Source organism: Oncorhynchus clarkii, chromosome 18, assembly GCF_045791955.1.
Source record: "Oncorhynchus clarkii lewisi isolate Uvic-CL-2024 chromosome 18, UVic_Ocla_1.0, whole genome shotgun sequence".
Taxonomy (NCBI): Eukaryota; Metazoa; Chordata; class Actinopteri; order Salmoniformes; family Salmonidae; genus Oncorhynchus; species Oncorhynchus clarkii.
Window position 1 is genome coordinate 70,498,872 of NC_092164.1, and position 15,663 is coordinate 70,514,534.

At 43.6% G+C, this 15,663-nt stretch overlaps 2 protein-coding genes across 2 annotated transcripts; one reads left to right on the forward strand and one right to left on the reverse strand.

Moving 5' to 3' along the window:
- Positions 1-2,020: 2,020 nt before the first annotated feature.
- LOC139372402 (splicing factor 3A subunit 2-like) lies at positions 2,021-2,889 on the reverse strand. Its single transcript, XM_071112111.1, has 2 exons — positions 2,351-2,889; positions 2,021-2,036 (listed from the first exon to the last, which is right to left on the reverse strand). Exons 1-2 carry the CDS (start codon positions 2,887-2,889, stop codon positions 2,021-2,023), a joined length of 555 nt encoding a protein of 184 aa, XP_070968212.1.
- An 11,186-nt stretch (positions 2,890-14,075) lies between these two features.
- LOC139373882 (acyl-CoA thioesterase 13) lies at positions 14,076-15,655 on the forward strand. The gene is made up of 3 exons (XM_071114978.1): positions 14,076-14,216; positions 14,628-14,812; positions 15,190-15,655. Exons 1-3 carry the CDS (start codon positions 14,133-14,135, stop codon positions 15,344-15,346), a joined length of 426 nt encoding a protein of 141 aa, XP_070971079.1. The 5' UTR covers positions 14,076-14,132; the 3' UTR covers positions 15,347-15,655.
- Positions 15,656-15,663: the final 8 nt, after the last annotated feature.

Sequence of the window (15,663 nt, forward strand, 5' to 3'; positions counted from 1 at the left end):
TGTCTGTCAGTTGGTTCTTCTTCTCTGGTTTTGGAAGCAGCATATAGTGCACATCAACACATTCCATGCTGTCTGTCAGTTGGTTCTTCTTCTCTGGTTTTGGAAGCAGAGTAGAGTATACACCAACACATTCCATGCTGTCTGTCAGTTGGTTCTTCTTCTCTGGTTTTGGAAGCAGAGTAGAGTATACACCAACACATTCCATGCTGTCTGTCAGTTGGTTCTTCTTCTCTGGTTTTGGAAGCAGCATAGAGTGTACACCAACACATTCCATGCTGTCTGTCAGTTGGTTCTTCTTCTCTGGTTTTGGAAGCAGCATAGAGTGTACACCAACACATTCCATGCTGTCTGTCAGTTGGTTCTTCTTCTCTGGTTTTAGAAGCAGAATAGAGTATACACCTACACATTCCATGCTGTCTGTCAGTTGGTTCTTCTTCTCTGGTTTTAGAAGCAGAGTAGAGTATACACCAACACATTCCATGCTGTCTGTCAGTTGGTTCTTCTTCTCTGGTTTTGGAAGCAGAGTAGAGTATACACCTACACATTCCATGCTGTCTGTCAGTTGGTTCTTCTTCTCTGGTTTTGGAAGCAGCATAGAGTGCACACCAACACATTCCATGCTGTCTGTCAGTTGGTTCTTCTTCTCTGGTTTTGGAAGCAGAGTAGAGTATACACCTACACATTCCATGCTGTCTGTCAGTTGGTTGTCTCTCTCAAAAAAGCTGTTGAATATTTTTATTATTCTAATAATGTGTATACCAGAATTGAGTCTTCACTATTTCTGAGAATGGGGCCTCCTCTTTCCTGAATTTAGAAATAACGTTTTGAAAAAAGTGTGCAGAAATGTGATGACGGGACTATACTGATAGTAACGGGCGGAATCATACAACATTCCCTGGAGTTAGCCTGGCTCCAGGTCTGTTTGTGCTTTTACCGACTTCATGCTGTCAGCCAAGACGAGGAGTGGCACGGTGGCACAAACAGACTGGTACCCAGGCTACATTGGAGTTGGCAAGACCGCACAAGCAGATCTGGGATCCAGGCTAACAACCTAACAACGAGGTGTCATCTCTAGTCACTGAGCCTGGGGGACGAGGTGTCATCTCTAGTCACTGAGCCTGGGGGACGAGGTGTCATCTCTAGTCACAGAGCCTGGGGGACGAGGTGTCATCTCTAGTCACTGAGCCTGGGGGACGAGGTGTCATCTCTAGTCACTGAGCCTGGGGACGAGGTGTCATCTCTAGTCACTGAGCCTGGGGAATAGGTTAGTAGAGGTGTTATCTTTAGTCCGTGAGTCTGGGGACGAGGTGTTATCTTTAGTCACTGAGCCTGGGGGACGAGGTGTCATCTCTAGTCACTGAGCCGGGGGGACGAGGTGTCATCTCTAGTCACAGAGCCTGGGGGACGAGGTGTCATCTCTAGTCACTGAGCCTGGGGGACGAGGTGTCATCTCTAGTCACTGAGCCTGGGGACGAGGTGTCATCTCTAGTCACTGAGCCTGGGGAATAGGTTAGTAGAGGTGTTATCTTTAGTCCGTGAGTCTGGGGACGAGGTGTTATCTTTAGTCACTGAGCCTGGGGGACGAGGTGTCATCTCTAGTCAGAGTGGGGGACGAGGTGTCATCTCTAGTCACTGAGCCTGGGGGACGAGGTGTCATCTCTAGTCACTGAGCCTGGGGACGAGGTGTCGTCTCTAGTCACTGAGCCTGGGGATGAGGTTAGTGGAGGTGTTATGCAATCATGAAGCGGGTTTTACCGACATCAAAAGCTTTGGTTTCTGTTCATCTGTTGGCTCTACTTTACATAGACACGTTATGCAACCATGGATTTATACAGGAAGTCTTCCATAGACCTACCAATTCTTAGCCTGGCCCCAGATCTGTTTCTACTGTCTAGCCAACTCCTAAATAGTGTTTGACATGACAATGACCATAAGAGTTGGATATACAAACTAATCTGAGTGTAGCCTAACAAAGCCCTACTCTGTGAACTAACTGGAGTCTGGTGAAGTAGACCCTAGATCAGAGGTGGGCAAACCTTTTGGCTCGAGGGCCACATCGGGATTTTGAAATTCAACAGAAGGATACATTTTTTGGAGGGGACCAATTGCTTGTTAAAATCAATTTGCGGGGGCCTCCCGAGTGGCGCAGCGGTCTAAGGCGTCATTACAGACCCGGGTTCGATCCCAGGCTGTCTCATAGCTGGCCGTGACATGAGGCGGTCCACAATTGGCCCAGCGACGTCCGGGTTAGGGGAGGGTTTGGCAGGCCGAGATTTCCTTGTCCCATCACGCTCTAGCGACTCCTGTGGCGGGCCGGGCGCATGCACGCTGATGCAGTCGCCAGGTGTACGGTGTTTCCTCTGACACATTGGTGCGGCTGGTTTCCAGGTTGGCTGGGTTGTGTTTCGGAGGACGCATGGTTGGTTGGGGTGGACGGGTGGGCGTATGGGGTGGTTGGTTGGGGTGGACGGGTGGACGTATGGGGTGGTTGGTTGGGGTGGGCGTATGGGGTGGTTGGTTGGGGTGGACGGGTGGTTGGTTGGGGTGGTTGGTTGGGGTGGGCGTATGAGGTGGTTGGTTGGGGTGGGCGTATGAGGTGGTTGGTTGGGGTAGGCGTATGGGGTGGTTGGGTGGGCGTATGGGGTGGATGGGTGGGCGTATGGGGTGGTTGGTTGGGGTGGACGGGTGGTTGGTTGGGGTGGACGGGTGGGCGTATGGGGTGGTTGGTTGGGGTGGGCGTATGGGGTGGTTGGTTGGGGTGGTCGGGTGGGTGTATGGGGTGGTTGGTTGGGGTGGGCGTATGGGGTGGTTGGTTGGGGTGGACGGGTGGGCGTATGGGGTGGTTGGTTGGGGTGGACGGGTGGGCGTATGGGGTGGTTGGTTGGTCATATAAAGCAAACGTCTTGTAACCGTTGCGACTTTGCAACTACTTAACATGTTAGCTAACCCTTCCTCTAATCTTAACATGTTAGCTAACCCTTCCTCTAATCTTAACATGTTAGCTAACCCTTCCCCTTTAACGTAACTCCTAAACTAACTGTCAGCCATCTAACTAGAATTCGTAACATATCATACGTTTTACAAATTTGTTACAATATTGTACGTTTGGCAAATTCGTAACACACAAAATGAATACATACATTTATCATACCAAATGGAGTGTCTCGGATTTACATATAGAATAGTAGGAAATGATCTGAGACCAGGTTATGGAACAAGGTACTAGACTATCTTCAGACCAGGGCAGACCAGGGACTATGAAATACTCCCCCCACCGTTAGCAAGCGCATTACACTCGTCATCCAGATAAGGTCAGTGTATGAATTGATATTTATCACTGTACCATGCTTGTTCAGTGTTATTTATTATATTTTTAAAAAACTAACTGGCAACAAGTTTAAAATTATTATTATTATTATTATTATTATTATTATTTTTAAGATGCTCATTGAAATATTTAGCAAATCACTAAGGATCAAGGTTAATTTGTGTACTTGTGTTAATATTGGCAACTACTGCACCAAGCTAAATAATACATTCAGGGACAAGTTGGTTCCTCTTGACCCTCCGCTGTTAGTTACTGATTGACTGGGGACCTGATATGAGTGATGTTTTGTAACAAAGATCCTTGCTGTCTTTTTCAAACCGATTTATCAACTACAGTATGTACAGTGGCAGAGCTGAGCTTTGGAAACGTTACACGTGTCACATGGAAAGCAGTGGCATAGCAGTGTTAAGTAACTTCACAGTATATTTTAGAAGCCTGAGTGTTGGACATACAGGATGGTATATTTTAGAAGCCTGAGGGTTGGACATACAGGATGGTATATTTTAGAAGCCTGAGTGTTGGACATACAGGATGGTATATTTTAGAAGCCTGAGTGTTGGACATACAGGATGGTATATTTTAGAAGCCTGAGTGTTGGACATACAGGATGGTATATTTTAGAAGCCTGAGGGTTGGACATACAGGATGGTATATTTTAGAAGCCTGAGTGTTGGACATACAGGATGGTATATTTTAGAAGCCTGAGTGTTGGACATACAGGATGGTATATTTTAGAAGCCTGAGGGTTGGACATACAGGATGGTATATTTTAGAAGCCTGAGTGTTGGACATACAGGATGGTATATTTTAGAAGCCTGAGGGTTGGACATACAGGATGACCATGGTCAGCTTGACTGAAATGGAATGACCCTAAACATTGACCCAGATAAAGGGTCTATCTAGAATGGCACCCTATTCCCTACATAGTACACTACTTTTAACCAGAGCCCTGTGGGCCTTGGTCACAAGTAGTGCACTTTGACTGCTTGCATCCCAAATAGCACCCTATCTTCTACTATCTCCACGTTATCGCGTTATCTATGAGAACTTACTAACCCTACCCTCACTCTGGTTATTTTCCCCACGCAGTACTGTCTGACTCACTCACAGCCTGTGACTAAATCAATGGCTTCACTAGCTGCTAAGGATCAGTGACATCACAATGGCAGAGCTGTGTTCTAAATGGCTTCCCCTCACTAGCTGCTGAGGATCAGTGACATCACAATGGCAGGTCTGTGTTCTAAATGGCTTCCCCTCACTAGCTGCTGAGGATCAGTGACATCACAATGGCAGGGCTGTGTTCTAAATGGCTTCCCCTCACTAGCTGCTGAGGATCAGTGACATCACAATGGCAGGTCTGTGTTCTAAATGGCTTCCCCTCACTAGCTGCTGAGGATCAGTGACATCACAATGGCAGGGCTGTGTTCTAAATGGCTTCCCCTCACTAGCTGCTGAGGATCAGTGACATCACAATGGCAGGTCTGTGTTCTAAATGGCTTCCCCTCACTAGCTGCTGAGGCTCACTGACATCACAATGGCAGGTCTGTGTTCTAAATGACACCCTCTTTCCTATATATAGTGTACTACTTTTCAATAGGGCCCATAGGGCTATAGTCAAAAGTATTGCACCACATAGGGAAAAGGGTGCAATTTTGGATGCAGTGTTATGTATGAGGACATTCAGTCCCCAATGACAACCTCAGTCCATCCAAGCCCTTCACAGCATCTCTCCACACACACAGACTTAGACCAACAAAGAAGTCTCCTGGTCTCAGTGTAGTGGATTACAGAGCTAAATAGGAATTGAGGGTTGAGTCCCAAATGGGTACCCTAGTCACAGAGACGGAGATATATCAAACGATCAACAGGGACTGCTGGCCGCCACCACCTGATCATTGAGGTAAATTGAGCATGGAAGGGTCTGCTGATGATCACTTCCATTTTATACTGAACAAAAAAATGTACGCAACGTGTTGGTCCCATGTTTAATGAGCTGAAATAAACGATCCCAGAAATGTTCCATTCGCACAAATCTTTTTTTCTCTCTAATATTTTCTGCACAAATTTGTTTACATCCCTGTTTAGTGAGCATTTCTCCTTTGCCAAGATAATCCATCCACCTGACAGGTATGGCATATCAAGAAGCTGATTAAACAGCATGATCAATACACAGGTGCACCTTGTGCTGGGGACAATACAATTCCTTGTTTAAAATGTGCAGTTTTGTCACACAACACAATGCCACAGATGTGTCAAGTTTTGAGGGAGCGTGCAAATGGCAAGCTGACTGCAGGAATGTCCACCAGAACTGTTGACAGAGAACTGGGTGTTAATTTCTCTACCAGAACCGGCTTCCAACATTTTTTGGGAGAATTTGGCAGTATGTCCAACCGGCCTCACAACCTCAGACCACGTGTAACCATTCAAGCCCAGGACCTCCACATCCGGCTTCTACACCTGTGGGATCGTCTGAGACCAGCCACCCGGACAGCTGATGAAACTGGGTTTGCACAACCGAAGAATTCCTTCAGAAACTGTCTCGGAAGCTCATCTGCGTGCTCGTCGTCCTCACCAGGGTCGGGGATTTAATGGCCTTCAGTGCGGAGTGTACTCACAGATGAATCCCGGTTTTAACTGTACCGGGCAGATGGCATCGTGCGGGCGAGCGGTTTGCTGATGTCAACGTTGTGAACAGAGTGTCCCCCCGTGGTGGTGGGGTTATGGTATGGGCAGGCCTAAGCTACGGACAATAAACACAACTGTATTTTATCGATGGCAATTTGAATGCACAGAGACACTTTGATGAGATCCTGAAGCCCATTGTGGTGCCATTCATCCGCCGCCATCATGTTTCAGCATGATAATGCACCGACCACATGTCGCAAGGCTCTGTACACAATTCCTGGAACCTGGACATTTCCCGGTTCTTCCATGGCCTGCATACTCACCCATTTGAGCATGTTTGGGATGCTCTGGATCGACGTGTACGACAGTGTTTCCGCCAATATCCAGAAACTTCACACAGCCATTGAAGAAGAATGGGACAACATTCCACAGGCCACAATCAACAGCCTGATCAACTCTATGTGAAGGAGATGTCGGGATGCATGAGGCAAATGGTGGTCACACCAGATACGGACTGGTTTTCTGATCCAGGCCCCCTACCTTATGCATCTGTTGGTCACAGATACCTTATCTGTATTCCCAGTCATGTGAAATACATAGATTAGGGGTTCATTTATTTATTTCAATTGACTGATTTCCTCATATGAACTGTAAAACTGAACTGTAGAATCTTTGAAATTGTTGCACGTTGTGGTTATATTTGTGTGCAGGTTAGTTACCATGTAATGCCACCTCTGATCAACTTAGATACATGAGTTGATGGGTTACAATCTAGCCAGAATACTAGTAAGCACATGGGTCAGATATGTATGTATGTGTGTGTGTGTGTGTGTGTGTGTATATATATATATATATATATATATATGTGTGTGTGTGTGTGTGTGTGTGTGTGTGTGTGTGTATGTGTATATATATATGTATATACAGTGCCTTGCGAAAGTATTCGGCCCCCTTGAACTTTGCGACCTTTTGCCACATTTCAGGCTTCAAACATAAAGATATAAAACTGTATTTTTTTGTGAAGAATCAACAACAAGTGGGACACAATCATGAAGTGGAACGACATTTATTGGATATTTCAAACTTTTTTAACAAATCAAAAACTGAGAAATTATTCAGCCCCCTTAAGTTAATAGTTTGTAGCGCCACCTTTTGCTGCAATTACAGCTGTAAGTCGCTTGGGGTATGTCTCTATCAGTTTTGCACATCGAGAGACTGACATTTTTTCCCATTCCTCCTTGCAAAACAGCTCGAGCTCAGTGAGGTTGGATGGAGAGCATTTGTGAACAGCAGTTTTCAGTTCTTTCCACAGATTCTCGATTGGATTCAGGTCTGGACTTTGACTTGGCCATTCTAACACCTGGATATGTTTATTTTTTAACCATTCCATTGTAGATTTTGCTTTATGTTTTGGATCATTGTCTTGTTGGAAGACAAATCTCCGTCCCAGTCTCAGGTCTTTTGCAGACTCCATCAGGTTTTCTTCCAGAATGGTCCTGTATTTGGCTCCATCCATCTTCCCATCGATTTTAACCATCTTCCCTGTCCCTGCTGAAGAAAAGCAGGCCCAAACCATGATGCTGCCACCACCATGTTTGACAGTGGGGATGGTGCGTTCAGCTGTGTTGCTTTTACGCCAAACATAACGTTTTGCATTGTTGCCAAAAAGTTCAATTTTGGTTTCATCTGACCAGAGCACCTTCTTCCACATGTTTGGTGTGTCTCCCAGGTGGCTTGTGGCAAACTTTAAACACTTTTTATGGATATCTTTAAGAAATAGCTTTCTTCAATCCACTCTTCCATAAAGGCCAGATTTGTGCAATATATGACTGATTGTTGTCCTATGGACAGAGTCTCCCACCTCAGCTGTAGATCTCTGCAGTTCATCCAGAGTGATCATGGGCCTCTTGGCTGCATCTCTGATCAGTCTTCTCCTTGTATGAGCTGAAAGTTTAGAGGGACGGCCAGGTCTTGGTAGATTTGCAGTGGTCTGAAACTCCTTCCATTTCAATATTATCGCTTGCACAGTGCTCCTTGGGATGTTTAAAGCTTGGGAAATCTTTTTATATCCAAATCCGGCTTTAAACTTCTTCACAACAGTATCTCGGACCTGCCTGGTGTGTTCCTTGTTCTTCATGATGCTCTCTGCGCTTTTAACGGACCTCTGAGACTATCACAGTGCAGGTGCATTTATACAGAGACTTGATTACACACAGGTGGATTGTATTTATCATCATTAGTCATTTAGGTCAACATTGGATCATTCAGAGATCCTCACTGAACTTCTGGAGAGAGTTTGCTGCACTGAAAGTAAAGGGGCTGAATAATTTTGCACGCCCAATTTTTCAGTTTTAGATTTGTTAAAAAAGTTTGAAATATCCAATAAATGTCGTTCCACTTCATGATTGTGTCCCACTTGTTGTTGATTCTTCACAAAAAAATACAGTTTTATATCTTTATGTTTGAAGCCTGAAATGTGGCAAAAGGTCGCAAAGTTCAAGGGGGCCGAATACTTTCGCAAGGCACTGTATATGTGATTTTAGCTTCTAAAATGTGAGATTTGGGTTTTCATAAGATAGGGCTCTGCTCAATCAGTGGCCCATCCCTGTGAAGGGACATGGGCTATAAAACTTTTCAAACACGCCCTCCTCTCCCTTCCTATATAAAGACTTGACGACAATATAACCTCCTGTTCCGAGGATGTTTGGACAACGGTCAGATGTCAGAATGGTTCAGATAATAACTACAGAACGAAGCCAACATCAGCGTGAGCTTTGGTTGCGAATGGTACGAACTTTGAACTCTTATTCACTACAGAAGTGATACCTCCTAGCCGTTGAGTTAGCAACAGCAGATGCAAACGAGGGTTAAGAAGGAACAGACAGAGTATCCCGTCTATCACACAACGACGTTACTACAACGTATCCAATTGACAACCAGACATTCTTCAAAGGACTCGGTTTGGCAACACGGCCTTCCATCTACCACCAACCTACCGAAGCGCAGCTCAGAGTAAATATTTATTGCATTTTCCTTTTCCAAATGGGCGGTAATTTAGAATGCATAAGATACTGTATTTACGATAGCACAGCTTCGCCCTTTGTTCCTCAGTCTTCCCGCTCTTTCACTCAAACCCAGCCCCTTTTCTTTTGAGTAACCAGCTGTCATATCTGTTCCGTGCGCTAGGGATGTTTTCCTTTATGACATCATTTGTAATCAAGTTATGATTTAATTATGTGTATGTGTAATTCTGTGTGATTAGTTAGGTATTAAGTAAATAAATAATTAAACCTAATTTTGTATTGCTGATTCAACTTGTTAGCCAGGGTTCGTGCAAATAACCAAGAATTTACAACTTTCAGATGAGACTGAATTAAGATGACGAATAATATTGACTGCTATTGATGTAAAATATTACTAGGTCTTTAAGAGTTTATTCGGAAGATAACAGCTCTATAAATATTATTTTGTGGTGTCCCGACTCTCTAGTTAATTACATTTACATGATTAGCTCAATCAGGTTATATTAATTACATATAAATTATTTTATAGAACAGCATGTCATCACTTAATCCGGCATAGCCAAAGACACGACAATGTGTGTCCACTTAGGTTGGAGTCATTAAAACTAGTTTTTCAACCACTCCACAAATTTCTTGTTAACAAACTATAGTTTTGGCAAGTCGGTTAGGACATCTACTTTATGCATGACACGAGTCTTTTCCAACAATTGTTTACAGACAGATTATTTAACTGTATCACAATTCCAGTGGGTCAGAAATGTGCATTCACTAAATTGACTGTGCCTTTAAAACAGCTTGGAAAATTCCAGAAAATGTCATGGCGTTAGAAGCTTCTGATAAATTATGTCAATTAGCCTGAGTCAAATGGAAGTGTACCTGTGGATGTATTTCAAGGACTACCTTCAAACTCGGTGCCTCTTTGCTTGACATCATGGGAAAATCAATAGATATCAGCCAAGACCACAGAAAAACAATTGTAGACCTTCACAAATCTGGCTCATCCTTAGGAGCAATTTCTAAATGCCTGAAGGTACCACGTTCATCTGTACAAACAATAGTACGCAAGTATAAACACCATGGGACCACGCAGCTGCTATACCGCTCAGGAAGGAGATGTGTTCTGTCTCCTAGAGATGAACGTACTTTGGTGTGAAAAGTGCAAATCAATCCCAGAAGAACAGCAAAGGACCTTGTGAAGATGCTGGAGGAAACCGGTACAAAAGTATCTATATCCACAGTAAAACGAGTCCTATAATCGACCGCTCAGCAAGGAAGAAGCCACTGCTCCAAAACCACCATAAAAAAGCCAGACTACAGTTTGCAACTGCACATGGGGACAAAGATCGTACTTTTTGGAGAAATGTCCTCTGGTCTGATGAAACAAAAATAGATCTGTTTGGCCATAATGACCATCGTTATGTTTGGGGGAAAAAGGGGGAGGCTTGCAAGTCAAAGAACACCATCCCAACCGTGAAGCACGGGGGTGGCAGCATCATGTTGGGGGGGGGGGGGTGCTTTGCTGCAGGAGGGACTGGTGCACTTCACAAAATAGATGGCATCATGAGGGAGGGAAATTATGTGGATATATTGAAGCAACATCTCAAGACATCAGTCAGAAAGTTAAAGCTTGGTCGGAAATGGGTCTTCCAAATGGACAATGACCCCAGGCATACTTCCAAAGTCGTGGCAAATTGGCTTAAGGACAACAAAGTCAAGGTATTGGAGTGGCCATCACAAAGCCCTGACCTCAATCCTATAGAACATTTGTGGGCAGAACTGAAAAAGCGTGTGTGAGCAAGGAGGCCTACAAACCTGACTCAGTTACACCAGCTCTATCAGGAGGAATGGGCCAAAATTCACCCAACTTATTGTGGGAAGCTTGTGGAAGGCTACCTGCAACGTTTGACCGAAGTTAAACAATTTAAAGGCACAGCTACCAAATACTATTTGAGTGTAAGTAAACTTCTGACCCACTGGGAATGTGATGGAAGAAATAAATGCTGAAATAAATCACTCTACTATTATTCTGACATTTCATATTCTTAAAATAAAGTGGTGATCCTAACCGACCTAAAACAGGGAATTTTTACTAGGATTAAATGTCAGGAATTGTGTAAAACTGAGTTTAAATGTATTTGGCTACGGAGTATGTAAACTTCTGACTTCAACTGTATATCTATGTATGTATGTAGGTTATAATATATATATATATATATATATATATATATATATATATATATATATATATATATATATATTATAACCTGTATATGTATGTGTGTGTGTATATGTATGTGTGTGTGTGTGTGTGTGTGTGTATATATATATATATACATATACAGGTTATAATATATATATATATATATGTATGTGTGTATATATATATATGTGTGTATATATATATATATATGTATGTGTATATATATGTATGTATATATATATATATATATATATATATATACACATGATTTTATACTGTATATATATATATATATACACACACCACGTTATAATATATATGTATAGATATCAAATAACATATATAGAGTAACATATGGATATAACACAGATATAACAGATGTATAAACAGATATATTAACATATAGCTGTATTAACAGGTCTATTAACATATAGGTGTATTAACAGATATATTAACATATAGGTGTATTTACATATAAACTCAGAAAAATAAGAAATGTCCCTTTTTCAGGACCCTGTCTTTCAAAGATAAATCATAAAAATCCAAATAACTTCACAGTTCTTCATTGTAAGGGGTTTAAACACTGTTTCCCATGCTCGTTCAATGAACCATAAACAATTAATGAACATGCACCTGTAGAACGGTCGTTAAGACACTAACAGCTTACAGACGGTAGGCAATTAAGGTCACAGTAATGAAAAATTAGGACACTAAAGAGGCTCTGAAAAACACCAAAAGAAAGATGCCGAAGGTCCCTGCTCATCTGCGTGAACGTGCCTTTTGGCATAATGCAAGGAGGCATAAGGACTGCAGATGTGGCCAGGGCAATAAATTGCAATGTCTGTACTGTGTGAAGCCTAAGACAGCGCAACAGGGAGACAGGATGGACAGCTGATTGTCCTCGCAGTGGCAGACCACATGTAACAACACCTGCACAGGATCGGTACAGGATGACAATAACTGCCAAAGTTACACCAGGAACGCACAATCCCTCCATCAGTGCTTAGACTGTCCGCAATAGGCTGAGAGAGGCTGGACTGAGGGCTTGAAGGCCTGTTGTAAGGCAGGTCCTCACCAGACATCACCGGCAACAACGTTGCCTATGGGTGTAACGGATGTGAAATGGCTAGCTAGTTGGCGGTGGTGCGCGCTAATAGCGTTTCAATCGGTGACGTCACTCGCTCTGAGACCTTGAAGTAGTGGTTCCCCTTGCTCTGCAAGGGCCGCCGTTTTTGTGGAGCGATGGGTAACGATGCTTCGTGGGTGACTGTTGTCTGTGTGCAGAGGGTTCCTGGGTCGAGCCCGGGTATGGGCGAGGGGACGGTCTAAAGTTATACTGTTACATGGGCACAAACCCACCATCGCTGGACCAGACAGGACTGGAATAAAGTGACGAGTCGCGGTTTTGTCTCACCAGAGGTAATGGTCGGATTCGCGTCTATCGTCAAAGGAATGAGCGTCACACAGAGTCCTGTACTCTGGAGTGGGATTGATTTGGAGGTGGAGGGTCATTCATGTTCTGGGGCGGTGTGTCACAGCATTATCGGACTGAGCTTGTTGTCATTGCAGGCTCATCCTGACATGACCCTCTAGCATGACAATGCCACCGGCCATACTGCTCACTCTGTGCATGATTTCCTACAAGACAGGAATGTCAGTGTTCTGCCATGGCCAGCGAAGTGCCCGGATTTCAATCCCATTAAGCACGTCTGGGACCTGTTGGATCGGAGGGTGAGAACTAGGGCCATTCCCCCCAGAAATGTCCGGGAACTTGCAGGTGCCTTGGTGGAAGAGTGGGGTAACATCTCACAGCAAGAACTGCCAAATCTGGTGCAGTCCATGAGGAAGAGATGCACTGCAGTACTTAATGCAGCTGGTGGCCACACCAGATACTGTCTGTTACTTTTGATTTTGACCCCCCCTTTTTTCAGTGACACATTATTCCATTTCTGTTTGTCACGTCTGTGGAACTTGTTCAGTTTATGTCTCAGTTGTTGAATCTTATGTTCATACAAATATTTACACGTTAAGTTCACTGAAAATAAACACAGTTGACAGTGAGAGGACTTTTTTGATTTTATTATTTTAGTTAGATAAAAGGATGGTTCTTGTTCGGTCAGTTGTTTTCAGACCTCAAAAGGGATCATGTTTAGTGGATGTTTTATGGCTCCAATTTGATAATCTATGATGGTGTTTATTTTGCTATTCATCGATAGCTAAATCTATACATGATTGACATAACAAATAAAACAGTTCTGAGGCCTGAAAACGTCGGAAAAACTTTATTGGAGTGAACTCTCAGAAATAACTAACCACAAACAAGACTGTGGGGTCCAAATTAAAAACAAATACTATTGGCAACACACTGGATAGTATACGAATAGTTTCGTACAAGGGAAAGGGGCACTAATAACAATTGGACTGATATGAGCTAGTTAGACCTCCAGTTCCCTGTCATTTTCAGCACGGCAACGTTAGCGTTGAGCCACGGAGCTAAAGAATCCTGTAACGGACAGGAACTCATCACAGAGAAGTCCTCGTTTCTTCTGAAGTCGACTTGGAAATATTACTCATTGTTTCTCTATTTCATAGCGATGCTTATATCTTGTTAGAAGCGACGCAAAATATATTTTAGAGGAGTGTTGTTGTTGTTGAAGCTCTGACACCACTTAAGAGCTGTGTGTGAGTCTAAATAGTCCGGGTTGGCGCAAAGATCTGGCCAGTTAATATGTAGAAATATGTAGAATATGTAGAAAATGAACACGAACTCCTTCAATATATATGAAATTTCCATTGCGAGTAAATAAATGCATAATCATGCCCAATAAATATTAAATCAAAGCGGAACCTTGTTTAACTGTTTGATATCCGGAAGATTTAGCTATCAGAACAGTTTCCTGTTTGGACGAAAATCTACTTTTATCAAGTTGACATTGAACACAGTCAGCATTAAAACATGGTTTCTCTGTCTTTAAACTCGTTAAAAACAATTATGCGGGCGATGGTGGACAGTCCGGGGTTTGATCGAGTTTTAAGTAAGGTATGTCACAGTAAAACAAATGACATTTTACGAGTTACTGTACAAGAGACATGTACTGTAAGCACCGGAGGTTGCTTCCCAACTCCACCCATTCACCTACCTTGACAGGCTTGTTGTGTATGTGGGAAAACAAGTGTTTTCACGACACCCCTTACATTTTATCTCGTTACCTTGAGTGAATCTCAATTGTATTTTCTTGATTTCTCACATCCTCCCTCGTGTCCTTCTCGATGCACATCGGAGCCGAATATTTGAGGTTCCTCTAAAAGCATTTTGAGGAGGAAAGTAGAGGACACAAGGAAATACAATTGAGATTTACCCCATGTCTTGCAACTCTTGGACTTATTTACAGTGCCCTCTTCTTTAATTGATCCCAAGGGATAATTAATGACTGGTTGTCCGTTTCCCCAGGTGGACATTGTAACAGCCAGCCCAGGGAAAGTGGTGTGTGAGTTTAAAGTGGAAGAGGAGCACACAAACCGAGGAGGCACCCTTCACGGGGGTCTGACAGCAACACTGGTTGACGTCATCTCCACCACTGCCATCATGTACACGGAACGGGGAGCACCTGGTGTCAGCGTGGACATGAACATCACGTGAGTTTTATACTTAAATTACAGTGGCTGGGGTGATACATGGGGAATGTAACCTGGTCTCAGATCTATTTGTGCGGTTTGGTATGATGGCACAAAGACTGGTACCCAGGCTTGATAATATACTTGTAGAATAAACAGAATGCATGTGCTCTATTCAATGTAGAGCTGTTTTGGTTGTCTAGTCTCGAGTCCGAACTCTCTAGGCCTCTACGAGTCACACACTGTAATAGGTGAAGGAGTAGAGAGTAACCTGTTGTCAAAACACTGAAAAGGAAAATCTCTGTCTGAAAATAGCACCCTAGGGCTCTGGTCTAAAGTGCACAAAGGGATTTCGTTTAGGACACAGCCACTGAATGGAACAACTGTTTCCCCGACAGGTACATGAATGCTGCCAAGATGGGCGAGGACGTGCTGATCACAGCCACAGTGTTGAAGCAAGGACGGACCCTGGCATTCGCTACTGTAGACCTCACTAGCAAAGCCTCTGGGAAACTCATCGCACAAGGAAGACACACAAAGCACCTTGGGAGCTAGATCAGCTGCTCACTGGTCTTGGGTCAGTTTAGCACCCCCCCCCCCAACACACTAATGATTAAGATGGGGGGGGGGGGGGGGGGGGGGGGAAGCTGATCCTAGACCTGTACCTAGGAAATTGTGAATGATCATACTGCTGCTGTGATGCTGTCCAGTCTGTGGGGTGAAGAAACGTGACTATTGTGGAACTGTGTCAGTAAATTGTTCTTTACCCCACAACAGACTTGCTAAATAATAATTATTTTTCTGCATGTCATTCTGCTGTAAATATATACACACACAAATAAAACACCAGGAAATACTTTCAAATGTTACAT